The following is a 23,026-nucleotide window of genomic DNA, read 5'->3' on the forward strand; positions in this document are numbered from 1 at the left end:
CCCCAAACCCCCAATTTCCCAGCGTCTGTCCCCTGCCTGCTTGGAGGATTCGCCTTCTCCCGTGCCAGCCCCAAAGCTTTGGCACCCTCGGGGCCCTCCTCTCCTTCCTTCCCCGTTTCCTCCAGGCGTCCCGGCGGGTGATTTGCCTTGTTAATTAGCCTGCCCCCCAGGCAGGAGGTGGTTTTTGGAGGAGCTGGAAGCACAACCAGCTGCGGAGCTGCTTGCAGGCGATCCTCCAAAGCCAATTTCCCCGGACCAGCTCGTAGGGGTGAGCTGGTCCCGCTGGGATTCGGGTGGCACCGCGCGGCCTCGAAGCTCCAGGTGGAAAATTAACCCGAGGAGGGAAGGAGAATGCAAAGACTGAGCTCTGCAGCCCGGCGTGGGGCAGCTGGGCGTGAGGTTTAGCTCAGGGTGTTTGTGTTGGAGGGCAAATCCCGCTCGAGTTTGGTGTTTTTTGTTATTTTTTTTATCTTCCCCCTGTAGGAATCCCACATGCGAGGCGGGTTTGCCCGAGCACAACGGGCTAACGCCGTGCAGAGTGGCAAAATGGGGAGAAACGGGGGGGAAATGGGGAAATGGTGTCCCCAAAATCACAAGGATGAACCTGGAGATGGAGAATATCCCCGTGTGGGGGGGTCTGCGGGGGTCTTGGGATGTTTCGGGTGGCCTCAGCCCTGCTGAAGGGGCTGCAGGCGTGCGAGTCCCTTGGGCTGCTTCCCAGCTCCGAAAACGCGGTGAAACAGCCCCAAAAGGTGAGATTGAAGGCTGCTGTGTGGGATTTAAGGAGCTGCAGAATGGTGAAAACCACCCCAAACGCTCAGCACTGCCCCCCCCCAGCCCTTGGGGGGCTGTTTCGGTACTGCCAAGGCTGCCAGGAGGCACGGGGCGAGGTGTGAGGCTGTGCCTGCTGCTGGCAACACCCCAAATTACCCCAAATTACCCCAAATTACCCCAAATTACCCCCAGGGCTCCTTGGAGGGGAGCCGGGCTTGGAGGAGCGCGGTGCTGCTCCATCACAGCCCTTTTTTTTTTTTTTTTTTTTAATTTTCCCCCCTCGGGTCTGGGGTTTCCCAAGGAAAGCGTTGCCCGCGGCCGCGTGGAGCAGGGCACGGAGCCAGCTCTGGCGGCCGCTTTTTGGAACCAGGCAAAGTCCACGCCGCCACCGCGGGGAGGTCAGCGAGCAGCCACCGAGGGAGGATTTTATTTTTTTGGGGGGGGGCTTCAGAGCCAGAGCGGCGAGAATTCGGCTTCGGAGGACGGCACCTGAGGGGTTTTTGGCACCCAGAGGCTGCTCCTGGGTTATTTGCATCGAGCTCCCCGCGGGGAAAGGGTTTCTGCCTGCGGAGAGGATTGCGGCGTGGGAAGGATGGAAGGGACCCCGCGGTGGTGCCGTGGCCGGTGGAGACCCTTCCCCTGCCTTCTTGGCGGCCTCGTCTCCCCTCCTTCTTCCCCGGGAGGCTGCTTTGGGCTCTGCCCGTGCTGGGAAGGGGCTCTCCTAAAGGCAATTTGGGTAATTAACCGTTGCAAGGCGGCGTTTCCTGTGCTTGGCTGGAAATGCCGGGGATGGCGAGTTCCCCCGGTTCCTCCTTTGGGGCCGAGCAAGCAGCGTGCCCTCGGGTCCGAATCCCAAAGCCTTTATCTCCGGGCTGCATTTCGAACGGGCTGCAGCTCCTCGCATCGCCGCGGCCCTTATCAGCCCCGAGCTGGGGGGTTTCCTGCCCTTATCAGCTCGAATTGGGGCCGGGCAGTTGGAGCCGCGGGCAGGGCGAGCCGCACCGCGCCGCGGCCCCTCCGGCGACCGCCTGCTCCGTCCCCGCAGGTGAGCGATCCCGACGGGGCAGGGAAAGGGTTTGGGGGGGGATTTGGGGCTGCTGGGGGCCACCTGGGGTCGTGATTTGGGTTTTTCAGCAGCTGGGGGGGCTCGGCGCACGCTGCAGCCACCTCCCCGTGCCCGGGGCTGGTGGCACGAGGTCCCCAACACGGGGACCTGGGGGATGCCACCAAGACCCCGTTGATTTAACGCCAGCAAGTCGGAGGGGAAACGACGCTTCCTATCCTCCGTGGCTGCCTCCTGCTGTGGCCAATTTATCTCTTTTTCCACCTTTTAATGCGTTTAATCGCTGGCACGGCCGGCCGAGCTCCCGAGGAGGGGCCAGCACCGGGCTCTGCTGCTCCCGGCTGCATCCGCGGCGTGATCCGAGCCCTTCTCGGTGTCGTGATGTCCCCGGCGCTGGCACGGGACGGGGTTTTGTCCATCGGGACACCTCACACCGCTCCAGGAAGCCCGAGGTTTGGTTTGGGAACCATCCTGTGCCAAACTGGCTCAACTGGGAAGGGGTTGTATATAGCTCAGTGGGCTAAAAAGGGGCATTTTCATTGCAAATCTTCTGAAACCGGGAGGAGCAACCCAAGATTTGAGGCGATTTGAGGAAATCCGCCCAGCCTTTTTGGGAGGGGGTACAAAAAGGGTGGCCGAAAAGCGGAGCCGACAGGCCCACGGCGTGGGCACCCGATCCCTGGGGGAGCGAGCTGCCGGCACCCCGATGTTTTTACTAATTATTTATTTATTTTACGTTTTTTTTAATTTTTCTTCCTCTCCTTGCTGGAATGAAACTCGAGAGCCCACTCGAGCAGCTCCAAGGAGGCATCATTGGGATGAAATTTCCCCGGTTTGAGTCATTTCTAGAGGGGAACGGTGGCACCAAACCTTTCGGACGGGGTTTTAGTGGGGAGATGAGAGGGCAAAGGTGTTTTTTTCCGCCCGGAAGAGCGAAGTCGGCGCTTAAATAACCCCGGGGCAGGTGAAGATAAGGAGGAAACGGCTGGGAAAGCGGCGGCACTGAGGATCGCAGCTCGCCTGTACAGTAAAAAAATCAATGAATGGGATTTTTGGGGAGGAATTTGAGACCTGCAGGCGTCTCTCTTGCTTGTGCCGGATTGGGTCCGTCGGGCGTCGGGTGCAAAGCAACGGGATTTGGGTGGAAAAGCTGCTTTCTAGGTGGTTTGGGGGAAGGGGCGATAAATAAGGTGATTTTCTGTTGCGCTTACCCTGACATTGAGTCCATCTTCTTGTATCGGAGTGAATTTTAGGGGCGTTTTGGGGGAAAAACGTGGCCTTCTTGCAAGGTGGGTCCCCGTACGAAGTTCTCCAGCGTAGGAAATGTTTCGGGGTCAATTTTGTGGTTTTCAGGGAGCTCCGGTGGCCTCCAAACCCTGCCCTGCGCGCAGCAGCTTACGCCCAGCGTCCCCAAGGTGTGTTTGCCAACTGCTGGGCCGATTTCTTTTATGTTTTTATTTCTTTTTTTTCCCCTTTATGGCCCGCCTTTGATCTCCGTCCAGAAAAGATAGGCGAGTCACGGGACGGGACACCCGAGCGCGGCGCAGCTCCTGCCAATCCCTCGCCGTGCGCCCACCGGTGACCAACCCCATTTTTTGGGGCTTTTTTATTTTTTTTGGGGTGTTTCTCGCGTGGCAAATCCCCGCGGCGTTCCCCACGCTCATGGGCGTTGGGCTGAAGTTGAGCCTTTTGGCTTTCCAACCCTCTCCCTTCGCCGCGGAGGCTGAGCTCGCGGTCCCAGGAACCTTCCTCGCTAATTAGCGCTCCGTCAGCCTCGCAGCCTGCGAGCGGTGCCAGGAAAGATGTCATGTTGTTGCCTAGCAAATAAATAATTGAACGCTCGAGTCCAAGACAACAGACAGAGCTCGGCTGGAGCCGGGACGTGGAGTACACTTGGTAACCCTAAGGTTGCATGGAAAAAAAAAAAAAAAAAAAAAAAAAAAAAAAGCCCATCCTCCGTGTCCCCTAACGCAGGGGTCGTGAGCCTCGAGGAGGGGAAACTCTTCCCAAAGAGTTTTGGGGCTTGGGACTATCAGGGCACACACCAAAAAAAAAGGATTTTTGGGCAAGGTGATGGCTGGGTTGAGCGGTTGCTTGCGAGCACGGCGACGTCCCCGCGGGGCAGAGGATGTGCCGAGCGTCGTGGGGGGCGTTTTGGTGGCCTGGGGCAACCCAAAACCCCAAAACGGGAGCCGTGAAGGCGTGAGGAGGGGGTGGGCTGTGCTCCCGTCCTGCCTCCCACTCCTCCTCCTCCTCCTCGGGGTTGCCCGAGGTGCGGGGCAGCTGCCGTGCCACTCTTTTTGGGGCTATAAATAACGTCCCGAGGCAGCCCGCGCTAACTGGGCCACGGAGTAAAAATAAGCCGGGGGCACGGCCGTGGGCTCTCCCGCTGCCATCCCAAGTAGGACACGGCCCCCATCCCTGTTTTTTTTAGGGCCGGGCTGGGTTTTTGCTGTGCAGAGCCAGGCTCTTGGTTAGGGCAAGCTTGTAGCAAGGATGCAAACATGCGTTTTGGTTTTATTTTTTATTTTTTTGGGGGAGTACTTGCTTTTGTCCCGCAGCCCAGGCTGTTCTCCAGGCTGCCGGATGTACAGAAAACCCCGGTAAGTGGCCCAAAACTCACTTCTCGGGGACAAAATCCGTCCAGGAGAGCCTAAAGGAGAAGCGGCTCTGCAGCAACGACCCCTTCTGGAAGAGCGACCGGCTGCTGGGTCAAGCTGGGGCTGGCTTTGCCGTCCCCTCGTCCCAGCCCCAGCAGAAATGAGCTCATGCTGCGGCACGGGGCCACGTCCGTCCTCCTCCAGCCCTTCGCTGCCGTGGAGAAACCCAAATTCCTGCTCGCAGCACCACGTCCTCGTGGCAGCGGGATCTGGGGGAGCTTCTCCTGTGCGGGGCCGTGGAGCTGAGCAGCTGCTTCCCGTCCTCTGCCTCTGGCTCGTCCCCCTCGGAGCCGCGTTAATCCGAGGCGTTGTTACAGCTTTGGGCTGTTCCCGCGGTCAAAATCTTCCTTTTTTTTTTTTTTTGCTGGCTCCCAAAAATCACGACTTGTGTGCGTCTTCTGGGAGCTTGGCCTTGAAGGATTCCCGGATGTAGAGGGGAGAAAAAACAAAAAAAGACTAATTTAAGACCCGAGGAGCTGGGAAAGCAGCTCTGCCTGGGTTGTGCCCGATGGACCCCGCAGAGACCTCGCAGACAAAGCCCTGACCCCGAGCCCTGCTGCGAATATCCTCAATTTATCCTCATTTTCCACCCAGCACCTCCAGTGGCCGGTCCCTTCCTGCTCTGCCTCGGGTCGGTCCCATTTTTTCCTCCCTGGGGCGTTTGGGGCCCACCTCCCCGTAGGATGCTCGGGTGGGAGAAGAATCTCGGCAGCTTTTTGGGTCCCATCTGGGTTCGTCCTCCACCTCGCCGGAGCCTGGGGCGAGGTGATGCTGGGAGAAGCAGCCCAGGGATTTCCACCACGGTTTTTCCCCAATTTTGGGCATCTCCAGAAAGCCCAGAAGCCGCAGCTCTCCTCGGTGGGTTTCTGTGATCGGGGAGGACAGCTCGGTAACGGCAGCACCCAGCGAGATGATCCCGATGAGAGTTTTTCCCATATAGCATCCCCAAAACCCTTCGGGGACCGTCTCCCCGGCTAACACTTGCAGGTAGAAGAGCGTGAGCACCACGCTGGCTTTCTCGGGGCTCCCCGGATGCTTTTTTAGGTGCTTCCAACCCCGTTTTAGCGACGGCGAAGCCACCGTGTGCCGGGAGGAGCGAGCGAGCGGGGCGAAAAGATGCAATTTGGAGGGGAGAAGGGGATGGCGACGTGAATCGGCTGCATTCATCGCCGGTAAAACACTGCCACTTTCATGGGAGCAGCCCGTGCGCAGAGAGATCCGCTGGAAAGTTTTTTTTTGAGGAGGGATGGATCCGAACAAGACGAGCTTGCGACAGAGCCTGGATGGCGTTCAGGCAGCTTGGAGAGAAGCCGCTCTTTCATGAGCTGCTGGACGCGTCCTCTGCTGACGAGGAAAGTTTCTGCTGCCCGGCACATAAATCTTGCTTAAAGCTGGACGTGGAGCCGCAGGATGGAGAGGATGGGGAGGATGGGGTTGCTCAGAGCCCTGATAACTCCTTAATGGGAGGAGGGAAAGGAAAAAAAGGGTTTCGACAGCCTCTGAAAAGGCTCCTTTTGGGCACCCATCAGGTAAAAGACCTGAAAGGAAGGCTTGGCACCCGCAGGCAGCGCTCATTCTCACTTGCCCTTTGTTTTTAGAACAAAGCCACGGGATGGGAGAATGCAGGCTTGGAAACGCCTCGGGGAGAAGAGCCCCAAGGGTTTGAAGGGGCAAAGGAATTGGGGTTTTACACGGCGCCCACCTGGGCTCTGCTGCAAACTGGGAGATGCAGGGAGGTGGCTGGGAGCTGCACGAGGCAGGGGTGGCAAAGGGGAGCTCACCCCAAACCCTTTTCCAAGGGTTTTGAACTCTTTTAGGGGTGTGGATATCGATGGAGGGCAAGCACCTGCCCTGCCCCAAGCAGGCCGAGCGCGGTTATCTAGGCTGGATCTTTTTGGACCCGCATCAGGTTGTGTTTAGGAGCTGAAATCGCGCCTCGAAGCCTTCAGACCTCGGCACGGGGAGGTTTCCCCGGGCTCGAAGCAGGTTTGGGGGCTTGGGGTCGCCGTCACTGGGCTAAACGGGACCAGCACGGTCCCAAAAGCTGCGTCGGGCCGAGCATCAATGAGTGCAGCTCAACGAGAGGCAGCAGCCGTGGTCCGAGCGGCGTCCCCCTCCCCAACCTGGTGCAGCTCTGCTCAGGGATGGGGGCGCCGGCTGCGGGAGCCCCAAAACCACCTCCGGACCCCTGGATGGTGCGAGCTTTCCACCTCTGGAAGCAACCAGGGAACTGAGCCCTCGACTGCAGCGCCAGGGGTGGCACCGGTGGGGTCGGTACCCCCAGCTTTGCCCTTGCCAAATCCCCCCGGGGCTGAGCGCCGGGGAGCAGAGAGAAAAACCCAAAGCCTCTGGCTGGGAGCGCGGGTAGGCTGGGAAGGAGAGCGCAGCTCCTCGCTGGGAAAGTGTCAGGTTCCCTCCCGGCCGTGCCAAGCTAAACAAGCCACGCTGCTCGGGCTGCGAGCAGCAAAAAAAAAAAAACCCAAAAAGCTGCTTCCCCCCCCCTCCCGTGCTGAGCCCTTCCTCACACCTGTTTCGGTTTCGGTTAACCTCGCTCACACGCGAGCGGCAGAACCCCCCGCAGGGTCTTGGGTGGTGACGGGGGCTCCCTGCCCCGTCGTGCGAGGCGTTGTGGGGAGGAACGGGGGGGTTTCCGCTTTTTTTTTTAAGGCTTGCTGAAGGTTTTCCAGCAGGGAGCGGATGCCTGCTGCCAGCGGGCTGGCTCCTCTCCGCTGCCTTTCGCAGGCAGTTCTCGAAGTCATCCACGCGCTGCAGGTTGCAAACCACAGTTAAATGTTGATTTTTTTTTCTTCTTCTTTATTTTTTTTTCCCTCTAACCACACCGTGAGTGACTCACAGCTCCCGTGTGCTTGCCAAAGGCTGCAGGTCCTCCATCGTCCAGCTAATGAGCTTCCCATCCGCCGCGGCTTTTCTCCCTTTGGCTCATCCCCGTTTCTCTTCCGATTCCCTGGCTCTTTTGGGCACGGTTTCCCGTCCCTTTCCATCGGGGCACTGCTGCCCCTCTCCCCTCTGCGCGGGGACATCAGGGGACGTTTCTGAGGCACCCTTCGGGGTCAGGAGCAGCTGCGGAACATCGCCGGTAGCTTTTTAATGCAGTCCCTCGATCCGTTCTTCATCGAGTCTTTGCACTTGTACCTGCTTTTTGCACTGGATCTTCTCTAGATCTTGCCCTCCCTCGTGGGTCCCGATGGATTTTGTGCCGCTTCTCCTCCTCTGCCTCCAGTGAGCTGCTCCCTCGGTCTCCAAACCCTCGCTGCAGGGTGGCCAAAACCTCCCTGGAGACCCCGAGGCTTCTGTGGGCTCCGTGCCCGGATTCATTGGGCCCAGCGCCGTGGCAGCAGCCTGTCCTCCTCCTCCTCCTCCTCCTCCTCCTCCTCCTCCTCCTCTGGCTCGGCTCCTTGGCTCGCAGACCCGCAGGTTGGCCTCTTTTCTTGGAACAGAAAGCCCGTGCCGCTGCGCAGCCGTTTCTCAGAAGATGACAGCGCCCAGATGGTCCAGGCTGGAATGTGGGAGAGCTGCGTCTCGCTTCCTCCTCCGGCCGCTTTTGGGTGGCCCTGGTGAGTCCCACCGAGGCCGGAGGCAGCTGGGACAGCCGAGGGAATGCCTCCGAGGCCGTGGCGTGTCTGCAGGAGCCACAAACGTCCCCTCTCCTCCCTGGTGGGCCTTCTCCAGCCTTCAGTGGAATAAAGCATCGCCTTCCTGGCTCCATCCTCTCCCCCCTTGCTGGATTTGAGCTCAGCAGGGAGACGGGATCCCCGACAGCCTCCCCGTGACGGGACGGGGACCTGGGGGATGTCACCGTGCCACCACCACCACCCCGCGGCGCTCCCCGGCCTCGCCGCGTGGCACCGGGGCAGCTCCAGATGTTTGCTCGAGGGCCGCGGAGTCGCGGCGGATCTCGCCGACCAGAAACATCCCGGGGAGCGCAGCCAACAGCCCGAGATGTGTCACGCTTCCTACGGCTCCGTCTTCCAGAAGCACGCGGGGTTTCCTGAGCTCTGCTGACTCGGGCAGCTTGAACGCGAGCCGGCGCACCCGAGCCAGCAGGCCCTGGTTTATTTTAGTTTAGCTCAATCGGTGGTGTTTTGTTTTGTTTTTTTTTTTTTTTTCCTCTCTTCATTTCAGCTCCAGCTTGCAGAAACTTGGGTGAGAATTGAGCAGCGCAGCATGGGTGACTTTTATTGCTCCAGAGTCCCACCACGAGCTCCTCTTGGAGGGCGATCAGCTCGTGCATGGCGAGCGGCGCGGTTCTGCAGGTCGCCCCTTCAGAGGGCTGATGCTCTTCCTGCCCGTGGCCAGCACTGGATGAGCCTAAATCGGTGCCAAACCTCCCAGCTTTGCGAGAAACACGTCTGCTGAGCCTGTGGTGGCACCACAGCTTGCTCCAGACCCTTTCCAGAAAGGTTGGAGCAGGGTTTTGGTCCTGATACAACACGCACCGATCTGTCCGGACCCGCCGGGACGAACTCCGGAGCCGCTGGAGGGAGCGTGCCCAGGCACAGCCGAGCCCAAACGCAGCCAGCACGCGGGGCCCACGTTTCAATGGGAAGTTTTAAGCCTGGGCGTGACAGCGGTGGCAGAGAATCCTGCACGGCGAGAGCCGGGGAGCCCATGGCACGCGGCGAGACGCGACCGACCCCTGCGGGAAACGGGGAGCTTGGAGGGGCCGAGCTCCACGCGGATCCACGGCGCTTCGCTTGGCGTCGGGGGCCAAGCAGGATGGGAAAAGGGAACGGGGGCAAATTTGTGGCACTGAGAGTGGCCGGGCCGACCGAGCTGAGCGTGCAAAGCGTCCCGGAGCCGGGACGAGCTTGCGCTCGCTCGGGTGCTGAGTAAGCACCTCCGATCCCCACCTCCTGCAGCCTCTGCTGCGGAGACCACTTCCTGAGCAGGCGTTGCCTCTGTAACCGCTCGAGGGAGAGCCCGTTGCGGTAGCAGGGACAGGATAACCCTGGGCCCGTGGAGGCGAGAGGGACCCGCTCGCCCCCGCGCACGTGGCAGGAGGCGGTGTGGGGTGCTGGGGTGCGTGGTCCAGGTACGGTGCGAGCAAGTGTTTGGGGTGCAGTGAGCGTGAAGCCTTCATGGAGCCGGGGAGCTTTAGCCCTGGTGTCTTTTTGGGTAGGGAGGTTTGGGTTGAAGCAGGACGGGTTGCTTGCCCGGTCCCATTGGGGGAAAATCTCCGAGGGTGGAGGTGCCGCAGCTTCCCTGGGGGCCCAGGAATCATTTGGGTTGGAGAAGAGCTCTGCGATCATCGAGTCCAGCTGTTACCCGTTCTGGGCCTTCCCCCTGCTCTGGCTCTGCTCCAGCCCCACGAAGCAGCTCGAGGAGCCCGAGGGACCCAGCGTGGACGGCTCTGCTCCTACACCAGCTCCGTGGAGCCTCAGTGAGCGGACTGGGAGCAGTTGGACGGGTGGCGGCACCCCCGCGATGAAAGATTTGGGATCCTTTGGCGAGGGAGCACCGAGCTGCATCCCTTCAGGATGCCCTCACCCCTGCGTTGGGTTTTTTTTGTCCCGTTTGGGATGTTATTTCCTCCGTGGAGTCCTCTTCGCCCCCTGCTCGGGAGGATTCGGAGTTCTCCAAGCTCCCAAGCTGAGCGAAGTCCAGCTCCTCCCAGCCTGGAGCGTGGGGACGGAGCCGAATCCCAGCGGTGGGTTGTTCATCCCGAGCTGATCCCCTTCGCGTGCCAGCCCGCAGCGTTCCCCTCCCGAGACGAGAGCAGGCGTGTCGGGACCTCGGTGTTTGTATCCCCCCCGAGCTGCGTGGTCTGCAGTCGCTCGGCCCCTTTGCGGTGCCTTTTCCTGCCCGTGCAAAGTCCAGCAGCAGCAAACTGCAGCACCTGGGTGCTGCTTGCACAACCCTGGGGCTTTCCAGCCCTGCCATGCGTGGATTTCCAGCACCCTGCATCTGCCGAGGGCGAGGGGAACGTGACGGCGCCGTCCCCGGCTCTGTCAGCAGCCCGAGTCAGATGGGACGCGGTGTGCTGCCAGCACGCCGGGCTTTGAAGAGCTCTCCTCAAGGTCACCTGCCCGGGGGCTAAGGAGCGTCCTTTAATACTGCCCTGATCTGCCACGGAGCGAAGGAGAAAGAAAAGCATCTCGTTTCCAGCTGCAAACAGTCGAGAGCTTTCACCGGCGCCGCGTGCGGGAAATTTGACCCAAAACACGACCGTTTTCAGGAGGAAACGTGAAATTCACGCCTCAGTCCAAGCCCTCCCGCAGCAGCCTCCCGTTCTCTCGCCAGCTCATCTGTATTCAGGAGAAGGAGCAAAATCTCCAGCTTGCCTCTGGCAAGCCACAGCAAAGGGACGGAGAGCGCCATGGTCTCGTCGGGCTCCAGGCAGGGTTTGGACGCTTGCGTGAGGCATCGAGTGGGATGATTCCCGCTGGAGAGCAGCTGTTGTGAGCGTGGCGTGATGCCGCGAGCTTGGGACGGGGCAGAATTCGCTCTGCTTGGGGATTTGGGGCAGGAATGCCATCAAAGAGCTCGTGGAGTGATGCCGTGATCTTCACATAGAGAGCAGTCCACCCTGCTTGGGGACTCAGGGCAGGAATATCGACAAAGAGCTTCGGGAGCAATGGCATCCTTTTGGGGTGGAGGCGTAATCTGCCCTACCCAAAGCTTTGGGGCAGGAATACCTTCAAAAGAGCTGGAATTGGGCTTGGGTGGCCACCCAGCTGTCTACAGGAGCCCAGGCTGCTCTTGGAGCTGGTGACGTGGGGTGTGAGCGGTTGGCTTCTCTTGCCCAAGGGGAAAGCTCTGTGCTCGTGCAGGGGCTGCAGCTCCAATTTATGGTTGGTTGGAGAGGGAAGAGCTGCTGGCCATGGCCTCATGGCCTTTTTTTTATTATTATTTTTTTTAGTGGAGTCGCTGTCTTGCTTCTGCCACACCAATCTCTTGGCTCTCTTAGAGCCCTGCTCTTGGAGAACATTCCTAGCATGGGAATCCTCATCGCGCTGGCTTAAAAACAGAAATACAGACCTGTGCCACCCGATGCAGCAGAAATCCCACACGGTTGGGGTGGTAACGTGGGGCTGCAGGGTTTTCTCCCCGCCATCGAGCGGCGATCCGCGCTGTGCCAACTCGTCTGCTGCTTTTTCAGCCCCGTGGGTCACTGTTGGGTGTTTGGACCACGCATCGAGCCAAAGCTTTGGGGTTTTTTTTCCAGGTTATTTACAATACGTAGAAGCTAACACCAATGAGCAAGTCTTCAGGTACTTTCTGCTCTCAAATTAAAACACCCAAGATGAAAGCGTTACCCTGAGCAGAAGCTAGTCTGTAATTCTGGAGCTCACTCACGCCCTTGCAACATCTTTGCGTTACTCGGAAGGTGATGCAATAACTCACCCCTTGCCTCATGCTGTTGCTCAAATGGCAGGGGCGCACATTCTGGCCGTAAAGGAGCTAAAATCCATCTTTTTGCTCCGTTTAGATAAGCGGAGGAGGGGAAAAAGCCTGGGAGAACACGTGTTGTTTCGGTGCAGGGCTTTTGGAGGTGATCCGCTGGCTTGGGGAGGCTCTTGGAAACCTTTGGTTTGGTCCAAAAGTCGGTATTGTAAATTCCGGTCTAATTTGCCTGTTTTTTTCTTTAAATCTTCACTCTTTGACACTCTTTTAGATTGTTACACAGCTCCCAAAGGGGTGTCTAGTGTGATTCTCCCAGGAGAATACCGTTTTTTGGGTCGAACTCTTCAGAAGGAAGAATCTCTCCCTGCTTCTAGCTGGTCTAATAGAGTCCTGATGGAAACCACCACCCAGAAGACCTTCTTGCTTTCAGCCCGTGCCTGTACCCAGAGCATCGCCAACTTCAAAGTCGTTTGACTCACTTGAACCCCGTCCAGTTGGGTCTGGAGCATCTCCGGGGTGGAACTCATCCACATCTCAATCGCAGTCTCACAGGGGAGACTTTCCCACGTTGTGACTTTCTTCCCCTTTCTGCACGTCCAAGAGGAGTTTGGCTCCGTGTTCTCTACGCCCTCCCATCAGGAGCCGTAGGCAGCACCTTCCTGCTCTCATCTCGAAGCTGAACGAGCCCAACTTTCCCCTTCTTTGTACCTCAGGTCCTCCAGTCCCTGCTGGTTGGGAGCCTTCCTTGGGTTCACGTCATCGGACGTTGGATCTACCAACATCACTGTGAGCTACCCATGGGCAACACAGGTTAAAAAAACAAAAAATCAGATGTCACAACACGATGGTCATTAGTCTTAAATTAAGTGTTGAGTTGCTCCTGTAGGAAAGGAATTTTGGAGACGCTTTCCATGGGAAGGATCTGGTAGAAAACAACCTTTGGAGATGCTTTCTGGGGGAAGGATCTGCCATTTGGAAGGACGGCGGTGTGTAAAAGCACCTCGTGGTGCCTCCCGGTGCGTTCCTGGCTGGTGGTGAAGCTCTAGGCAAAAATTTGCCTCCCCAGCGTGCCGCTGACCTCCGCTTATCAGCCCTGACCGCGACGGCCTCGACGAGCCGGGGCTCTTTTGGCTCTTCAGGAGCTGTCGGTGTTTCTCAACCCACGACCTTTGAAACGTGTTCTGTAAGGAACCAGCGCCAGCAACGTCTAGAACCCGGCACGCCGCGTCTAGGAGAGCTTGCCCTTATCTCTGGCCTTTCTGTGTGTTTTGGCCACCGGTGTTGCTGCGAGCTGACGCGGTGGCTTGGTGTTTGAAAAGCCTCTCGGTGTCCTGGCCGGGCTGCTTTAACTCTTGGGGGAGAGGAAAAAAACAGGGAGGGGAGACCCACGGGCACGGGACGGGGGTGTTGGACCTGCCGTGAGCTCGGAGCTGAGCTGAGCTTCGCCGCGCTGCTCTCCTGGGAGAAGCTGCAGCCGCGCTCCTGCGGTCAGAGGAGCAGCTCCGGCTGGATTACCATAGAGGGTAAATCTGAGCCTGCTAAGTCCAAGACATTAAACTCCCTCATCTCTCGCTGTTTCCAAGGAACCGGGATTTGCAGGGAGCGCAGTTACGTGCTCATCAGGAGAAAGATAAATCACTGCATGTTTTCCTCCAAAGGAGACAGTTTCTAAAAATAGGAGCCGTGCTGGAGCTCGGGAGAACAAAAGAGCCCCAGGAAGGCTTCTGCCACCATCCTCTCCTCTCGTGGCAGTCGGCCCCTCCATCCTCAGCTGCCCCTCTCCTCCTCATGGCTTCTGATTGACTGTTGATTTTTTTTTGGAAGCGTTTTAAAATCTGCCGGTTTGGGAGGGTTGGGTTTTCCCGTCCCTTCCCCCTGGCGTGCCCAACGGGGCCGGTTGGTGACTCAGGCTTTCCTGAATGAGCGCTGCTCATCCCCTGTGACCTCGGCAGCTTGGCCCTGGATCCCGACGGTCTTTTCCAAAATGACTACGAAGCCAAAAAAAAAAAACAAAAAAACAAAAAAAAACAACCCTGATCTCCCAGGGGCCGGGCAGGGATGCTGTCCTGCTGCAGGCTGGCCGCTGAGGACGCTCCTGGATAGCCCCGGTGACGCGCGCGGCCCTAACTGCAGCCAGATGAAAGACCTCAAAACTCATCATCTTCGCTGGACGAGGCCTCCAAATTAGAGATTCTCAGCCTCAAAGGTCTCACCTCTGATGTGCCTCAGCTGGAATGTCAGGAGGATGGGAAACCAGCCCCGGCTTTTCGCATTCCTCCTCCGCTTTCGGGGCAGGTCCTGCCTTGCCTCCTCCATCTCCATAAGCAGCGCGGTGGCCTGAATCCTGCGTTCCCTGGGCCATCGCGCTCGGCTCGTGGCCTGCCGGCAGCAATCTGTGGAATAAACCCACTCTGCACGTGGTTGCATCAGTCAAGGAGGGGATGGAGGGCGGCTGGGGCTGGTGAGGCTCTTGCAGGCTGAGCCCGCAGACCTCTGCAGCAAAAAAAACCCCAAACATCTCTTTGGCCTGGCGTTTCCAAAGCATCCCCCGTGCCAGGACTTGCAGCTCTCTTCCTTCTCCCTCTCCTCTTTTTGCATTCAGCTTTCAAAGCTTTCCAGGCTGTTGGTTGGTGCGTGGTGGCTCTGAGCTGGGTGCCTTGGCTCTCCCCTCTCTCTGAGCGTGGTGTTTTGGGGCTGTGGAGCCCTCGCTCTCCTTCCCCGTGGCTCTCCCGGCTTTTTCCCCGGGGCAGCCCGTGACCCGAGATGCCGCTGAGGGTTTCCTCGTCCCGGGAGCAAGCTGCCTTGCTTGGGGCCAGACTGGGAGGAAGCGCTGGGGATTCACCCAGCTACGCCTCGGCTTCTCCAAGCTCCCCACGCAATAACGAGCGAGTCCCTGCTTTCCATACGGCCAGGACGGGCAACGACACGTGGCTGGAGCAGGACAGGGGGAAGCAGCCAGCACCTGGGCTGTGCACAGCACTAAAACAACGAGCAGCGAGACCCTGGCGAGCTGCCCTGAGCTCCACGGAGCCCGTGGCTGCTCCAGGAGTAAATCCTGAAGTCGGGGACAGCTGCCACCCTCTCCTGGGCATCGCGAGGCAGGGCAGGTCCCGGTGGCAGGGGGACAACTTCGGCTCTGTAGCCGCAACGTGCCGGCGAGTCTCGCTTGTGCCCGCTCCCCTCGCTGCTCACGATGCCTGGGCCAGGTAGGTTGGGTCCGTGCGTCTTCCTTGGACGTCGCCGAAGGCTTTTCCCCCCCTTCTGCGGGGCTGAGCTGGGTGCATCTGAGGTTGGAGGCGTGCGATTTAGCACAGGAGCCAGCCCCAGGGTTAGCCCAGCTCCTCCAAGCCCCAGGTGATGCTCGGCAGCGTCCTGGGCACCCGGAGGACCCAGGCTCGCCAGCCCCACGCGTGTAGAGCTGGTGGGTTGAGGTTTCTTTTGCAGGGAGGACAAAACCAACCCTGCCAGGCATCACTCTGCTGGGCCGGGGTGGCAGCAGCGCAGCCAGAGGCGTGCACATCTTCCCTGTAAACTGCTTAGCTGCAGGACCGATTATACATCAAATGGTCGCGCGTGGGATTAAACCCTCTTAAGTGTGGCTTGGAAATCCTCCCGTAATCCGGACCCGGCCGTAGGAGGGAAGGACGGGCAGCAGGAGCAGAGGGGGGTTTATCTGCTGGGAAAGCTTTGCTTTTTCTCGACGCAAAAAAAAAAAAAAAACACGTTTATTGCAAATCATGCTGGAGAAGCCTCGCTTGGGCACTGACCTTGGAGCTTTCCTCTCTGTTGCAGATGAGCCTGATCCTGCCCTCTCCGGTGCTGTCCCAGCCCCAGCTCACAGGACCGAACTCGGGTAAGTGCCCAGGGGATGTTGCAGAGCACCCAGCAGCCCGTCTCCCCTTGCTGACAGCACTCAAAAAGCCCCAAAACGTCCACCTGGCTGTCCCCAGAGAGGCTCGTCCCACCGCCAAGGGTGTCACCAGGTCCCTCTAGAGCCAGCCAGCGCCTTCCCATCGCTGCAGAGCGACGCCACCCCTCCGATGAGCCTCATTTCTCCACGTCCCACCAGCCCACCGGGCTTCTGCCCACCCCGTGTCACCCCTCGGAGCACCTCAGTTCCTCTTCGGGCTGTCCCCAGTGCAAGGGGACGAGGTGCTGGGAGGTGGGTGCTGGAATGGGGGTCCCCAAGCTGCTTGAGGGGTGTCCCAAACACCTCTGAGCACGCAGGAGCAAGCAGATCTCAAGGTGACAGCCCAAGGCTCGTGCAGAGCAAAGGGCTGGGTCCCTCCTCGTGAGAACCACTCTCTCTTAGGCTGTTTGGCAATCCGGCCAATGCCCGGCACGTTTTAATGGGCTTATTTTAGTATCTGCTGTTGACTGATCCTTCCTGGGCCAGTGGTTTCCTTCGTGAGTTATTTTTAATACCGTTTGCAGGGTTTACAGTGCATATGGGAATCACATTTCCCTGATAGCACACCATGGACAATAGAGAGCCCGTCCTCCCATCCACAGCAATTTCTCTCAAGTTCAAAAAAAAATAAATAAAAATAAAAATAGGGAAAGATTGGAGCTGGAAGGGCGAGCGCAGTGTTGTGGGAGAGTCGGTTAGCCACTAAACTTTGCTTTCTTGGAAATAAAGAGGTTTACAAAAAGATAGAGAGAGGGAAGCAGCACGGGAGGCGAGCGGAGCTGGCAGCGCTGCCGTGTCCAACAAAGGCGCTTTGTTCTCCCGGCGGCACAGCCTGACCCAGGAGGTGGTGTTTTAGAGCAGCTCCTCGCACGAGGGCTCGAGTCACTGGGCTCCTCCGGCTGCCGGGCTCCGCGGTCCAGCAGCTTTCTTCCCGGGGGATGGTTTGGCAGGGGGCAGGCACCGGGACGTGGCCTCGGGGGTTCTGCCGGCATCGGGCTTCTCGCTCCGGTCACGGTTTGAAGTCGTGGCTGCTCCTCGGGGAGGCTGGGGCGGCTGGGTTGTTTGGACCCCGGTTCAGAAGCCAAAATGCGGTGATTTGGTGCTGTTTGAGGCTCTTGGCTTCCCCAGCGAGCCTGCCACCACCCTGGGGCTCCTGGAGGTCGCATCTCATCGCTGCTGGCCCCATACAGACGTCCCCAGTCCCTTGGGGCATCTTGGACAACATCAGGCGCCTTCGTTGCAGCCTCTTGGCCCTGAGCGTGTCCCTTTTTCCTTCTGGAAGGAGCCTCCAAACCCCACGGAGGACTTTCAGGACTGCCCATGGGTGTGCTTGGCCCCTTGGACCCAACGCAACCTTGGTGCTGTGGTGGTGCCCGCAGCGCTCTGGTGGGTGCCGTGGGGCCACCCCGTGCCCCCGTTGAGGCTCTTGTTCTCCAGGTGTTGGGGGTCTTGCTAGCTAGGGGGTCCTTGACGAGGGTTTGGGGAAGAACCACCTCGATCTAGTGTGGCTTTGGGGTATCTGCAACAGGGAGGATGGACAGATGGTGGTTGGCACTTCCCACTCGTGCTGCAGAGAGAGGGACTTGCATTTAACCATGGGAACAAATCGCCTTTTGGTCCCAGAGACCTTTGGTATGGTCCGTGTTGGCGTTTAGCTCTGTTTTTATGCAAGCTCGGTGGCCTGCTCTTTGGCTTGTTGGTACCAAATGTCAGCGCTAAGAGCAAAGATCCCCGGTGAGCTGGGTGGAAAGGCAAAAAGCTGCCCGAGCACGCGGCATCCCGAGGCGTTAGCAAGGGGGAAAGGGAAGGAGCAGCAGAAAGTGGGATGGAGCAAGGGAGAGGTGAGCTCTGGCCCCGTGTTGTGCCATAACGCCCCGGTTCCACGAGGGGCCCTTTGGAGGTTCCACGTTCCCGCTGTCCCGTTCACCAGCTAACGACTGTCAAAACTTATTTTGCAGCTCCACGGACGACGAGCATTTAGAGTTCCAGAAGGCTTTGTACAGAGCGGACGCCAGGAGCTCCTTGGACCTGCGAAACATGACCGTGTCCGGCAGCGTGGCCTGGGACACCTCTGCCCTGGAGGCGAGAGCGGGCGACGGCAGAGAAGAAAGCACTTTAGAGAGACTCTCTGGCTTGAAGGACTCGAAGGACGCGCGGTGCGGGAAGGAGTCGGCGTTCGCAGTGGATCCCCAGGGTGTAAACACTGTGCAGGTGGATCCCGAGGAGCTGGAGAGCGACCCCGAGGAGCTGGACGCCGGCAAGGTGGCGGCGGAGATGCCCAGCCCTTGCGCGGGGGCACCCGTCGGTGGTGGGGAGGAGAAATACCTTACAAATGAACCAAAGCAACTTGAAGGCCTCAGCAAAGAGCACTTAGAGAAAAGCAAGAGGGGAATCCAGAGGGTCGACTGGATTTCCAGACCCAACAAAAGCCCGAGTCCTCACTACAAAGACGTGAGCAAGCCCACAGATGTAGCAACCAACATGCCCTTTCGGGGACAGGCTGTGCGTGAAGTGCCTCCTCCGCTGACTCCGACGGTGTTCCGAAAAACGCTCAACCCTGTCCTCGGCAAGTCCAAACCCCTGGAGAGCTCCTCGGCCCACAGGAAGGGGCTGGTGGTCGACTCGGATCTGGGCGAGATCGGCCCGCTCGGCGCGGCCGAGTGGACGATACAGAAGCCGGGCCTGCAGCTGGGCGCGGAGCTCGCCGTCGGCAAACAGTCCTGGACGGTGAATTCGGAGGACTCGGTGGAGAGGATCCCGCTGATGTCCCTGGAGCCCGCTCCCTGCAGCTCCTATGACGTTGAGATGCGGCCCTACGTGTGCAGCGTCTTGGTGGAGGAGCAGGGGAAGGAGGAGCTGGGCCCGGAGGAGGACCCGACGGTGTACACGTGCATCGAGTGCAGCATCTACTTCAAGAAGAAGGAACATTTGATGGATCACATGCTCCAGCATAACCGTGGACCAGGGAGGGACCAAGACAGGGATGCTTTGGGAGGGCAGTGTCAGTTCTGCTGCAACGAGTGCGGGTGGGCCTTCGGAGACCCCGCGTCCCTGGAGCAGCACAAGAGGCTCCACCAGGAATCCAGGGAAAAGATCATCGAGGAGATCCAGAAGCTGAACGAGTTCCCGGACGAGGGCCGGGAGGCCCGGCTGCAGTGCCCCAAGTGCGTCTTCGGCACAAACTCCTCCAAGATCTTTGTCCAGCACGCCAAGATGCACGTCAAGGAGAGGAAGGACCAAGGGGCGAAGAGCCTGAACCTCTTCGGGAGCACGGGCGGCGGAGAAATGCGGGACAGCCCCGTGCACGGCCTCTACAAACACTTCAAACCAAACGAGCACGTGCCCCTGCAGGTGCAGGTACCCCCTCACGGCAGCGGCAAAGGGCTCAGCACCTGCGTGCTCTGCAGCTTCCCGGCCCCCAACGAGAACATTCTCAAGGAGCACATGAAATACGCCCACTCCCACCTCTCCTGGGACGCGGAGCCCTACGAGGAAGACCCCAATCAGCCAGGAACGAGCCGAGACGCCTACAGCCCCGCCAGGCCGGGCCGCTTTGCGGAGACTGATTATTTCGGCAAAGCTGACCGGCTCTTCCCCCCGCCCCACCAGGAAGGCGCGTCCCAGTACGAAGCTGGTCACGGTTTTTCTCTAACTCACCCCAGACTCGAGAAGAGCAACGGGGCTAGCAAAAAGGACTACCAGTCGTCGGGGTTTCACGCCAGGAAGGCGGCTCCGTACGCCGCCCCCCATAAAAACCTGGGGCTGCCTGGCCTCTCCTCCGCCAAGTTCTATTCGCAGTTTGCTCTGCAGCAGCTGAAAAAAAAAGCGGCAGCTCGGCACCTCGAGGCTGAAGGCGACGGTCTCAGGAGCCACTCGACGGGGCTGGAGGACGTTAGGCACAAGTGGATGCTGATCAACGACATGGGGAGCGTGGAAGAGGAGATCTCCGTCACCCCGGACGCGGACTTGGCTGAGAGCAGAGGCATCAAACCCGTCACCATCCCTCAAGCCGCCTTGGACCTCAAGAGGACGTTCAGAGACACCCTGAAAGCCACGGACTCTTCGATAGCCTCGGAGGAGCAGCAGCACCAGCTGCGGATGATGGTGCCCCTCGTCCTGCTGGAGGAGGTGAACCCGCACCCCAAGGCAGCGAAGCGGCCCCGGGGGAAGCCCTTGAAGAAGAAAGCGGCGCTCCCGGCCCGGGATTTCGTGATGGAAGAGCCCCTTCCCTTGGATATGCTCCTGCTGGACTCTCCTCTGGAGGGTCCTCTGGAGCTCGACGACCTCTTGGACTCCGACTCGCCCATGCTGAAGAACGAGGAGAGGAAATGTCCCTACTGCCCCGATAGGTTTCACAACGGGATCGGGCTGGCGAACCACGTGCGGGGCCACCTCAACAGGGTGGGGGTGAGCTACAACGTCCGCCACTTCATCTCGGCAGAAGAAGTGAAAGCTATTGAGCAAAAATTTTCCTTCCAAAAGAAGAAGAAAAAAGGTAGTATGTATTCAATTCACCGTGCTTTCTATTTTCTTGGTTTTAATTGGTTGGGGTGCGGAGAAAAACCCCGCTGAGGATGGGTACGTATGGTGCTGTGGCCGGCCCGAACGGCAGCGGCCGCGGTGCGTTTCCCTGCCCCTGCCTGTCCCCCTCGCCGGGGGGAATAACGCCCCCCTGGAAGGCCCGGCCCCGGGTTTTAGCCGCTGACTCTGTCCTTCTTTCTGCAGTTGCCAACTTCGACCCCAGCACGTTCAGCCTGATGCGATGCGAGTTCTGCGGGGCCGGCTTCGACACGCGCGCGGGGCTCTCCAGCCACGCCAGGGCCCACCTGAGGGACTTTGGTATTACCAACTGGGAGCTCACCATCTCGCCCATCAACATCCTCAAGGAGCTGCTGGCCAACTCGGCGGAGCACCCGATGCTGCAGGCGGCGGTGGGAGCGGAGCCCTCGTCCCCCGGCCGAGAGGCGCACGGCTTCGTGCCCCGCAAGAGCATCACCCCCATGTCCGAGTGCAGCATTCCACGATCTCCTCTGTCCCCGTTCCCTCCGTCCTGGGGAGATGAGTCCTTGCAGTCCTACAGAGACGGTGAGTGTCGCTCAGCAAGCCAGAAACCCTTTTGGCAACCCCAAGCCGGAGCCTCGCGTCTTTCTGCTGGGTCTGGTCCTGCTTTTGGGCAGCAGATGGAAACGTGGGAGCCGAAAGATCTCGAGGGGTGCACGGGGAGGGATCGCCTCCTGCCTGGGGGCTGTGCTGGGGTGCTCGGGCTTTGTCACGTGAAAAGCGTCGTGTTCAGGTTTCCATCAGCGAAACCTGGAGGGTTGGTGTGTTGGCAAAGCACGTTGGGGTGTTGGCAAATCGTGGCCGCCCTCCTTTTTGGCCATGCAGAGGGCAGCAGGAGCTGTGCTCGCCCCTGGGCTGCTCGTTTTCGGTGAGCGCGTGTTACTGCGGGGGGAGGTGGTAAATCCTGGGTTTGGGTCTGAGCCGGTCTCCTTCCACCAGGGGAGCTCCAAACGGTTCTCACGGGAGCGTTGGTTTCAGGGCAGCGGCCATCCCAAACAGCTCGCAGGTTTCCCTGCGAGGTGCCAAAAAAATTGACTTTGCACAAAGTCTTTGCAACAGCAGCATCCTTCCAAGGATGGAAAACTTGCTTGCAAGTTAGGAAAAAGTAACTCTGGGCATTCCATTACCACCTCCGGATACCTGCCGCTTCTGGTGGGGTCTTTAAGTCCTCGAAGCTTGTTCAGGTTCTGCTCAGCACAATCCTGTGTTAGCTTCTCGCTGCAGGGACGTTTTCTGTCTTTAATTGAAATATCCAAAAGCCTGGAATCCCGGCTGTTCAGACTGCTCCGCCTGCCTGGTGGCTCTTTGGAATGAGTCTCGACCAGAATGAACACAAATAAAAACACGAACGAACCCAGGCTCTCTTTTCTTGGCATGGCAGACCCTGGGAGATCAATAGCTCCCAGCCCAGGGGAGCAGCTGATGCCAACCAGAGGCTTTTTGGAGGGCTCTGCTGGGTGTCTGCTGCCAGTGGCTGGATGCTGTTGCTGCCCTTGATTATCACTCAGCGATTGCTGGGTCTGCCAGTGCCCAAAATTCACTGGCACGAGCCGTTAGAGATAGGGCTGCTGTTGAAAAGGCTCGGGGTTTAGTAGAGGTGGAAGGTGGAAACGTCTCGGTGAAGAAAGAGTGCGGCCACCTTCCCCAACAAACCCCTCGTAGGGAAGGAGGTTAACGCGATCCTTAACGTGGTGCAACGAATATCAAATGTCCCCAACGGTAAGGAGGAGGAGAAAAAAAAAAAAAAAAGCATGGGAGCATGTCTTGAAATCTGATCTTGCTTATCGGTTCAAGCAACGTCACTCAACTTTTCAGCATGTGACGCTGGCACGGGGCTGGGAACATCTCCCACTCCTTTCTGTGCCCAGCTCTGGTTGCCTCGAAATGCCAGCTGGCTGAAACCTAAAGCTGAGTCACCGGAGAGGGGGTCAAACCCCAAGGGAAACGGTGAAATCTGCTCCTCGCTCCGGCGCTTTGTACCTGGTGGTTGTGTGGGGTCATCCCCCTGCAAAATGATGGGGCAGGGGGAGAAAAGCCCACCCTGTCAGGCACGGGATGGACGGGGTTCGATGGGGGAAATCCGGCTGAGAATCGTCTGGCCACAAAGGTAAAAGGAGGGAACTGGAGCTTGACTTTGGCACAGGTCAGTTTAAACCCGTGTGAGATTGGAAAACACAGAGCAGGAGTTCAAAGCCACTTCTAAACAGCACTCCTGGGTTTGCTCGCTCTGAATTTCCTTACAAGTCGCGTCTTTGGGAGCAAATGTGAAGAAAATGGGTAAATCAAGTGAGAAAAAACCCCTCTGGTTAGGACTGTGCCGGGCTTGGCGAGCTGTTGTGCAACCAAGGCATGCAGGCGGATCCCTTGGAGATATTGATCAGTGCGAAGGGTGAGCTTTTGTATTTAAATCCGCTCCTGAGAGGGCTGAAACACCTGGCCCAAGCTGTGGGGAAGCTGCTGCCCTCCCGGGGCAAGAGAAATTCCTGGAGATCAGCAGCCTGCTGCAGCCCTCTGGTGCTGGGCGGTTTTTAAGCGGCACTTCCTAAGAGCACAGGACCTGGCAATCCCCAAATTTGGGGCGTCAAGCAAGCGGGGCAGGAGGCTGCCTGGACTGGGATCTTTTTCCAGAGCTTTGGCAGAAAAAACAAAAAGTGTGTGGCCACTGGAAGCAAGGTTGGGTGACACGGGAGGGCT

General features: G+C 58.9%; 1 protein-coding gene across 2 annotated transcripts in view; it reads left to right on the forward strand.

Annotated features, from left to right (window-relative positions):
• Positions 1-23,026, forward strand: part of WIZ (WIZ zinc finger) — a 37,691-nt gene that overhangs the window by 1,306 nt on the left and 13,359 nt on the right. Inside the window, exons 2-4 of one of the 2 annotated variants that reach the window (XM_032204995.1) lie at positions 15,655-15,715; positions 17,731-20,270; positions 20,498-20,857. In XM_032204995.1, coding sequence (XP_032060886.1) covers positions 15,655-15,715; positions 17,731-20,270; positions 20,498-20,857 — 2,961 coding nt within the window. The remainder of the gene's footprint in view (positions 1-15,654; positions 15,716-17,730; positions 20,271-20,497; positions 20,858-23,026) is intronic. The other variant, XM_032204994.1, reaches the window with a different exon arrangement.

Source organism: Aythya fuligula, chromosome 30 (assembly GCF_009819795.1).
Source record: "Aythya fuligula isolate bAytFul2 chromosome 30, bAytFul2.pri, whole genome shotgun sequence".
Lineage (NCBI taxonomy): Eukaryota > Metazoa > Chordata > Aves > Anseriformes > Anatidae > Aythya > Aythya fuligula.